This window comes from Panulirus ornatus, chromosome 30 (genome assembly GCF_036320965.1).
Source record: "Panulirus ornatus isolate Po-2019 chromosome 30, ASM3632096v1, whole genome shotgun sequence".
Taxonomy (NCBI): domain Eukaryota; kingdom Metazoa; phylum Arthropoda; class Malacostraca; order Decapoda; family Palinuridae; genus Panulirus; species Panulirus ornatus.
The window spans coordinates 9011005-9021401 of record NC_092253.1 but is presented as its reverse complement, the minus strand read 5'-3'; the positions used below and the strand labels follow the sequence as shown (position 1 = coordinate 9021401).

Here is a 10397-nt window from a genome sequence, read left to right as displayed (position 1 = left end):
CACCAAACATTTATTTGTTCATCTTAAGCGTTTAAAAACTCATAACTCTAAGAACACACACAAATTGTTGGATGCACTTCTATTAAATTCTATTTGTAAATTACTAATTACAAAAATGATCTGTAAATTAGTTATTATACAGCCCAGGTTGTATTGTAAATGTAAAAAACCATACAGTCCAGGTTGTATTGTAAATGTAAACAAAAATTTTTCTTAAGACTACTATTTAGAAGGTTTAATAAATAACCGGTAAATAATAAATAATCTATTTGGGTTTACAACTTATCTAGGTAGTTCTTTGACTTGTGTGTGTGTGTGTGTGTGTGAACTGTCACTATACATTTTGGTTTAAGGTTGCCTTTCTCAACCAAGAGTCCGACACTGGTAGTGTACGATTAGCTAACTCTACAGGTGTAATATCTACTACTCCTACTGTGTCAGGTGTCTGTAGTGTGTGGATGGAAGCACCACAGCATCTCGTGGGGGCTTGTCTTATCTGAACCTGACCCTTGGGGGTATGATGATGGCCATCGAGGGGGAAGGTCTTAAGACCCGGGTGATCATGCCTGAGGCGTTGTTACCCTTGTGCTGAAGGTGTTAGGGTTCTGTGCAGGTCCGAGCGTCGTCCAGGTCAGAGCAAGCCACAGGGTCGTATGCAGTCTCAGGAGCCAAGATGGCATGATGTGTGTGTGTGTGTGTGTCTAGAGTCTCGTCTGTCCTAGTGTACGGGGGTGGAGTCGACAGGTGTCTGAAGGAGGAGAGGGAGACATGAAGCCAGACGAAGTAGCCTGACGTAGGCACTATAGACTGGAGCCAGGAGATGCACCTTCTGCGTGGCCAGTCGTGTCCCCAGCAGGATGGAGGGTTAGGGAGATCGCAGTGTTGTGACCAACAGGAGGAGAGCAGGCGAGCGTGTCTCCTGAAGGAGTAGCTTACAGAACAACGACCTGTATCCTATTGGCGTAGGTAGCCGAGGGACGACGTCTTGTGACCTGCTGCAGATGTAGTTATGAGAAGGACGACGCCCTGTGCCCTGCAGTAGTAGTTATCAGCAGGACAACGTTCTCTATCCTGAAGGAGTAAGAGGCAGAGGGACAACGTTCTCTATCCTGAAGGAGTAAGAGGCAGAGGGACAACGTTCTCTATCCTGAAGGAGTAAGAGGCAGAGGGACAACGTTCTCTATCCTGAAGGAGTCGGAGGCAGAGGGACAACGTTCTCTATCCTGAAGGAGTAAGACGCAGAGGGACAACGTTCTCTACCCTGAAGGAGTCGGAGGCAGAGGGACAACGTTCTCTATCCTGAAGGAGTCGGAGGCAGAGGGACAACGTTCTCTATCCTGAAGGAGTAAGAGGCAGAGGGACCACTTCCTCAACACTAGGAGCAGTTAGCAGAAGACCCAGTCCTGGTGCTCGGGGGGCCGGCACACTCGGGGACACGGCAGGACACCTGGTAGCTCGTGGTTCCTGGTCGGACCCCACCCGACGAAGTAGCGACCCTGCCGACGTGTCGGGAACGGCACCGAGCGGTGACGCGACCGAAAGTGTGGGTTGGCGCAGAAGTAACTGTCGTGCGCCAGCTGTAGGAGGACGGGGAAGAGAGAAAAAATAGTATTTCAGACTCGCTACATGAGTAGTACAAGGGACTGGTAACTGTGATGGCGGAGCAAAATATACCCGACCATGTAACTCATAAGGAAATCCTAATGTCTAAGGCAAGACATATATCTAATGTAATCTGAAGTGTTTACAGAATTAGATCTACCATTGTATCTATCAACATTTCTTTCTCAGTACACCACTCGCTCTCAAAATCTATGTATTATTCTAATCTTACATAAGACCAACATGAACTATTCTCTGAACAATTTTTTTCCCCCCTGGTATCGGATCTTCTCCTACAAGACACACTTCACTCACTCCCATCAAACATCTACGTTTCAACCGTTCATCAGTTTCATCCGCTTGGCACACAAGGCAACACAAACCAGTCATCAACACCTCTGGAACTCGGCATGACACCCCACCCCCTGCCAAGGCCGGGGTCACATGTTATACTCAAGCATACAGGAACTTTCTGCCCTACACCATATAACTCACACCTCCATACAACTCCTCACACCTCTATATAACTCCTCACACCTCCATATAACTCCTCACACCATCATACAACTCCTCACACCACCATATAACTCCTCACACCACCATACAACTCACACCTCCATACAACTCCTCACACCTCTATATAACTCCTCACACCTCCATATAACTCCTCACACCTCCATATAACTCCTCACACCATCATACAACTCCTCACACCACCATATAACTCCTCACACCACCATACAACTCCTCACACCACCATACAACTCCTCACACCACCATATAACTCCTCACACCACCATGTAGCTCCTCACACCACCATGTAGCTCCTCACACCACTATATAACTCCTCACACCACTATACAACTCCTCACACCTCCATACAACTCCTCACACCACCATACAACTCCTCACACCACCATACAACTCCTCACACCACCATGTAGCTCCTCACACCACCATGTAGCTCCTCACACCACCATGTAGCTCCTCACACCTCCATATAACTCCTCACACCTCCATGTAACTCCTCACACCTCCATGTAACTCCTCACACCACTCAACAAGACTAGAGAGGTCCGTGCTGTGTGTTATCGACAGTTAATGTCAACATTGATAGTTAAGGACACCACACTTCCTAAGAGCATTTTGGATCGTTTGATGAACATGATTCAATAGAATTGTTCAGTATTCTTCATTTTCACAACTAAACACTACATTATTAAACTGTATACGAGGAAACGCCAGTGTAACAGACACAGCCTCATCAAAAGTTTCGAATCGTTATTGATAACACTTTAAGAAGCACAATATTCATCTGTATTTACTTTTTTTTTTCAACAACCGTATTGGTGAAATCTTCCACCACAGGTACCTGAGGCCGTCCCTAACTTGTCTTTCTCACTTTTGATTACACCACAATTCTTCTCCCGCCGAAGGTCTGTCTGCTCTCGGCGAAGGACCTCGAGTCCGTGACTGAAGCTTCAGTCTGACAGATGAACTATAAACCAGAGACAAGTCTCACCACAGTGTCGAGGACCTCCGGCCACACCACCCTCTTCAGGAGTATCTGGTCGTAGTCCCACAGGTTCCGGGGAGGCCAGCGCATCATGCCCTTCAGCAGCTCGGTCAGCTTGTCGCCCCCGCGCAGGCGAGACCCGCCCCACATCCCTGCAGGAGGAACACATTATCAAGCAAGAGGGGATAGGGAAGGGAACTTTTAGCGCCCTTGATGTTCTAACGTCAGAGTTAATGAGTGGAGGAAAGAGAGACAAGATGCAGTTAGTAACCAAAGACTCAGAGAATAAGGGCTCACTACCTCCACTCTGCAAGAAAAAAAAGATACATTTAACCCTCTGCTATCACTGTCAGCTGAGGGATTGCTAGGACATTTTGGAGGAGGTTGAACAGACACGGAACACCAACTCGGTTAACACCTGGGTGTACACAAATAACCTCTCACTTCACCAAGAGTAGACAGAACACAAGGTAGAAGCCAACAGAGGAAGACATAACATAGCTCAGGTGAGGAGCTCTTCGTATAATCACATCCTCTTCACTCACTCGACGTCGCTATCACGCATGAAGGAAAGCTACCGTGTTCTTAAAATGAGAAGGATGAAGGGATCAAACACCCTTTGGTATAATGTTCTGTCATATATGACTCTCCCCTTATGTGTCGGGTCATAATAACAGGGCCAGACCGTCAGTACCCAAGTGCCACACCGTCGTGCGCACAAGGGGTCGATCGAAATCGTAGTCTGAGAGGTTAGCAGCAGCAGAAGCACCGTGCTAGTCCAAGGTTGCCTCACCTGCCAGTATGAGACCGTTGTGGCTGGGGTGGTCCCGCATCACGTGCAACACGGCGGTGGAGTTGGTGAGCCACTGGTCCACGGCGGACACCTCCCTGGGCAGGACAACAGAGTCTGTGTCCCGAACCAGGAACTCAACGACAAGGGGGTCGGCCATCACCACAAACCTCCACATCTTGCCCACCAGCAGCCTCTCGAAGCTCAACCCTCCTCCTGCAGACGATGACACCGTGCAACGTACAAATATGTTAAAATTTGCCTTGAACAAGTATATGGATTGCACACTTCTAAGTATGTATTCACATGATACGTTTATATGCCCTTTACCATTCTTTTTTTTTCCTTTGTTACAGCCATGTAACCCCATTCCCCACAGAATACTATGCTATTAACTGTCAAGGTCATTAAGGCTGCCAAAGTCAAATTATAAACATTTCTTTTAAGTGTTAAAGATGTACTTTTGCCGGTAAAGAACCCTTGATTGCAAATGAAACCGTTATTCCTTTGTTCCTGACGTTACCTCATCAAGGCAGAAGCATTAAAGGATCAAAATATCTCTCTCTCTCTCGAAGTACTCTTCAAAACTATACAAGGTCGACTCACGGTTATGTCTGGAAGACTGTGTGGGAGGCGCGGCGTCGGAGCGGAGGTTGCTTCCCGCGCTCCCTCGCTGGCCAGTGTCGCCACTGACGCCCTCCACCGCTCTACCTGCTTCCTCCTCCTCCTCCCTCTTGCTCTCCTTCCCTGCGGGTGTCGTACCTCCACCGCCCTCCTTTGGCGTCACTATTCTCATCGGGACTCTGTAATACTTCACCGACTTTCCCTTCATGGTATCCCTGAGGTACATCTCATAATCTGTGAAGTTAACCGTAGCGGGGCGTCTTTGATTCTGGCGGGCAGCTTGCTCCGTCGGATACAGTTCGTCGACCTGGCAGGGGTCGAAGTGTGGGTAGAGGCAGTAGAGGCGGCAGAGGAAGCTCATGGACCTGGCATCCAACCTGCTCTGGTTGTGATAGAGCCGCATTATCCAGCCTAAGAGAGAAAGAGGAAAAAAAAAAGTTGGGTGGAAGTTTTTTTTCTAGTTGAGGTCAAACAGTGAACCCCATGATTATATGTTTAGCTTACTAACTGCCTAGTATAAGGGCGTCTAAGAAACACGACTAACATACTTGGAGTTAAAAGGCTGGGCAATTTAGGGACAAGGACACGCACACGATATGGGTAGAAAGTTAGACAAGAAATATTATTGTTTGGGTACGACGGTGCGACTCCACGAATTACATTAAAGAGGCCAAGCCATCAAGAGGTTAAAACAAGTACAATATAAATACACAAACAGGATCTTGACCGAATATAACAGTATTCATAGTATTTCGGTGTAATCTCTATAAGAGTCAGTCACAACAAACGTCTAGTAACTGAACCACTGGCCACCTTTTCCCTTATTATTTCGACTTAACAAAGATCACCGAAGTAAGTCAGTGTCCCCCAAACCCGGAGATAGCTAGGCGAAGACATTTGCACTCATTACTCAAACTGCTTACATTATCCCACCTGGGAGGAGGGGAGGACGCAAGAAATGGAATGAGACCAATTTTCTCCCCCCATGCCCTGCGATCTGAATATGACATCAGCGACACTGATGAGCTACGGTAATCTACATACCGTTAGCATTCACAGTGCATGACGTCACTTGCCAACCGAAGCAGACAGACAATCGCACAAAAAAAGGTCTGTTTGAGGGAATATAATACTGGCCCGTGTAGGTACAACACACCAACAATGGAAACCAATATTTTTTTTTTTTTAAGCAGGTTCTCTATCTACAGCGTAGTCTAACGGAAGTGAAATATAAAAGTATTTCCCAGCTCATTCATACGTCTATATTTTAGGTCGGTAAGAAGTGCATGGATGAATTAAACGAAAAATAATAATAATTTGAAATTCATATTATATATCATGAAAGACGCACACCTCAGGAGAAATGATCAACAAATCTGGAGACACGGTCAATAGTCTCGTAAAACATTCGTTGTAAGATATACAAAATAGCCAAGAAAATATGAGAAATGTTCAAGATGAAAAGCTTTTGTGGCAACCGCACTCACGCAAGAAGTGTGTGGCAACTGTATCAACAGACGGGTAACGGCTGACTTGCAAGCTCCCCTCCTCCTCCTCCTCCATGACCTGCCTGCCTGCCCAGGTCAGCACTCCTCCAGCCCTGTGTGTCACTACCCTCATGGGTCTAGAGCAGTGTGCGTGACGGAACTAATGTTTTGAATCTATTTACACGTACATATATAGAAAGAGTCAGCTCGTGAGTCTCTGAACTATCGAAATAATATATTTATACTTATATATGTGCGTTTACATAGAAAAGTACACAGTAATATATATATATATATATATATATATATATATATATATATATATATATATATATGCAAAAGGTACTCAAGTACAGTGTACATAAGTGCAGGTAAAACTCACAAGGAAACAGAAATACTAAGTCAAGAGCTTGCGTATAATTACGTCGGTCAGGACTGAGTGCAGATTGACAGAACCAGAATATAATAATACATCAGCCGCCAATGGGCAACTCGTCGTACACATTATCAAGGTTGGGTCATATACTGAGGCAAGACACCTACAGTATCTGGGGAATCTGACCCAAGTTCAACCCTGGATGGGCAAGGGAGAAACACGCAGACACCGCCTGACCTCAACACATCATCCCATTTCTTCGAAGCCTGCTTCATCTGCATAGGAAGCAAGATTTGAATAAATGGAATAATGTGGTGAGGTTAGGCTCATGGTGAGCGAGCAATCTTAATCTCTCCCTCGCTGAAGATGTCTTTTAAGAAATAGACGAAAGTTTAGTGTCTCTGTCTTTCTGTTTACGATGGGTTTATGTGAAGTTAATCTCCTCAGTACCATTGAGGTTTTATTATATATATATATATATATATATATATATATATATATATATATATATATATATATATATATATTTGGCATCTTTCCCTCTACTATCCCGGGGTTTCCACCAAATCCAAACTCCATCCTATACACTTCCAGGTGAATGGGCATGGAAACTATGTGTTGGGAGGAGTTCATGAGCTCCATTAGCCTACTGAGCCTCAGCTAAATCGCATATTCAATGGTCAAATCATAGGATCGAATACCAACTTTGATAACGTTCTCACGGACACAGGATTTCGCTACAAACGCATCACTACTTAGAGTGAATAGCTACTTTTCGGAGGGCAAAATTTTTGATGGAGAGAGAGTCGCATTCGTTTTGGCCAGGGCAGATAGATGGATACGCCTACCAAGGGCTGAAGAGAAAAAAAATCAGAATCTAAGATAGACTATGTTGATGTGACGGCGTAGGAACCGATAATCTTATATTCATTAATTTCTGACACAATCCACACTATCAACTAACATCACTGTACTAAATACACCTGAGTCTAATACATCTGTTATTCTTAAAATATATACGTACATCTTAGATCCGCCAATGTATGGTATCAACATGCAAATAATCCTGCATTCAGTAACATCCATTATTCGGATGTGCCAATGAATATTTCCATCCATACGAAATATCAACTGATATCTGTCCATTCATAAGAACGTATTCTTATGATATGTTCTCCAACTTCAATACCAATAAATGAAAAAAATATATATATAATACCAAGCGAGACGCAGAATTCAACTCAAACACTGTGGTTTGAACCCCAATTCCACGGAATGGATCAGGTACACACACACTACTCCCAATGTCTCCCACACACGTCCTCAACCCAGACCCAGCGCATTACGGTGAAGTAACAGACTTCCTCACTGATAAAAATGCCTTTTACTTTTTTTTTTTTAGACCAACGTCTACCATCCACACGACAGCTATTCACAAAAAATGCTTCGTTACATCTAATCTCTGATCGTTTCGTTAAACATCTTCATCTGAACTATCCCAAATAATTTCCCTCAATGCATTTACTACATAGGCCTTCATTACGGTTCTAACCTAACCTACATCTTCAACATCCAAATGTCTCACGATTTCTTCAAATCACACACGTTTATCACAACCATGTACTCTCCTAATCCTAACAATTCATCACAATTTATCCATCTCTATGATTCTTATTTCCACCTATCTAGACGAACATAAAAATTTGGATTTCACATCCATATATCAAAGTTCTTTAATACCAGAGACATGACCATAATAATGTTAAACTGTGAATAACTTCAGAATGAATCTAGGAACATCCTTTGAACACTGGCTACAGACAACCTACTGTGATGAAATTCGGGTTTTCTTAGATCTGTCAACAACATCCACACCCACTTACCTTTATAGTATTTTTCCACGTCCTTAATCCTATCTTCTATGGCGGAGTAATACTGTTTGTAGACTTGCTTATCGTTCATGTCGCCGTAAACGCTGTAGGACACAACTTTCTGGCCTAAACCTCTGCTGGTCGACCAGTCGCTGCATAGCGACGCTTGACTAGATGCCACAATTGGCGGACCGGATCTCGGGCAGCCGCAGCCGTACTCATCATAACCGACCATCTGCCAGGGGTAAGCCTCCCCACTCGTCGAGTGGCTGACGCGGGCGTCCCTGGTGGCCGAGGTCAGGAAGCAGAGAACCAGGAGGGCACAGGAGCAGGCGAGGTACAGCAGTGCTCCACGCCGTCTCCGTAGCACCGTTAGCATGTTCGACGACCGCCGCGCATGCTGGCTGGCCACGCACTGCCGGGGGAAGACGGGAGGGAGGGAGTTTAGGTTACGCTCACGATCTCAGGAAGTTGTACGTTACAAGTGGTTACCTCACGCTGGAACAGTACTGTCGCTGCCGTCACTATGGACATTACTACCTCCTAGTCCATGGCCGACGCGTACCAGGGCACGGGGGAAACACACGCATTTAAACGATGGGAAATAACCGTTGCCAAAATGGGGGGTCGTCATGATTGCCGCTCGGTGTGCACATTACTATCCCTCTCCAGGAGGAAGATAAAGCAAGACTAGAGTGCGTAAGGTGTGACAATGAGTGAGAACTGAAGTTACATTCGGGTGAACATGATGTACCGGGTGAGCACCACCGCTCCTGTCACAACTTCACGTTCGGAAGTGGGCCTCGTCATTGAGGCAATATTGCTAGGATATAAAAGACCATTGTTTATATTCCATTGTTACCCAATGCAACAAAGTATCTTTATATATATATATATATATATATATATATATATATATATATATATATATATATATATATATATATATATATATATTATCGCTGGGATAGGGGAGAAAGAATACTTTACACGTATTCCTTGCGTGTCGTAGAAGGCGACTAAAAGAGGAGGGAGCTGAGGATGGGCCAGAAATCTTCCCCTCTCGTTCTTTAATTTACCAAAAGAAGGAACAGAGTAGGGGGTCAAGTGAAGACATTCCCTCAAAGGCTCTCCTCTGTTCTTAACGCTACCTCGTTAACGCGGGAAATGGCGAATAGTACGAAAAAAAAAATATATATACAGACAAATCACAAAAGAATACGTGATTCACGAACATGCTGGAAACCACAAGGCAAGTGAGACACGAAGATTCGAGCGCCTTCGTGATACTTCACATCTTCCAAGAACACAAAGGAAATGAACAGGGCAGGATCAGAGACGTGTGTATGACAAGTTAGGCGCATGACCTCGTCAGGTGAGGGGTCAGGCGGGAAGGTCACGTAAGACTTTATCACCAGAAACATAACAAGGACAATTCTAGGCATGTACAAATTAAGATCCTCCATAATCAAAAGTATTGTCATCATGTACAAGTCTGGGAACTGAATCAGGACCTGACACGTCATCTGACCCCTGTCTCCGGTGATCATGTCTTACTTGACCTTCGTATTTCATTTACCTTGTGGCTACCAGCATACATATATATATATATATATATATATATATATATATATATATATATATATATATATATATATATTGGAAAGGATCACAATTTAGCGTGTGATCAAGATATTCCTACGAGTCCACGGGGAAAATGAAACACGATAAGTTCCCAAGTGCACTTTCGTGTAATAATCACATCATCGGGGGAGACATAAGAGAGAAATATAAGAGTCAGTTGATATACAATGAAGAGACAAAGCTAGGACGCCATTTGGTAAACATGCAATTGTCCAAGACAATCGCATGGCGTCCTAGCTACGTCTCTTCGATGTATATCAACTGAATGTTATATTTCTCTCTTATGTCTCCCCTGATGATGCGATTATTATTATTATTATTATATATATATATATATATATATATATATATATATATATATATATATATATATATATATATATCGGAGAGTAAAAATGGGTATGTTTAAAGGAATAGTGGTTCCAACAATGTTACATGGTTGTGAGGCATGGGCGATAGATAGGGTTGTGCAGAGGGTGGATGTGTT

At 44.1% G+C, this 10397-nt stretch overlaps 1 protein-coding gene across 3 annotated transcripts in view; it reads right to left on the bottom strand.

The window, feature by feature from the left end:
* Window positions 1–250: 250 nt before the first annotated feature.
* Window positions 251–10397, bottom strand: part of LOC139758392 (uncharacterized) — a 67108-nt gene continuing 56961 nt past the window's right edge. For all 3 annotated transcript variants that reach the window (XM_071679745.1, XM_071679746.1, XM_071679744.1), the window contains exons 2-6: window positions 8279–8681; window positions 4515–4943; window positions 3912–4124; window positions 3125–3270; window positions 251–1577 (exon numbers count right to left, since the gene is read on the bottom strand). In XM_071679745.1, coding sequence (XP_071535846.1) covers window positions 1386–1577; window positions 3125–3270; window positions 3912–4124; window positions 4515–4943; window positions 8279–8645 — 1347 coding nt within the window. In that variant the 5' untranslated portion in view covers window positions 8646–8681 and the 3' untranslated portion in view covers window positions 251–1385. The remainder of the gene's footprint in view (window positions 1578–3124; window positions 3271–3911; window positions 4125–4514; window positions 4944–8278; window positions 8682–10397) is intronic.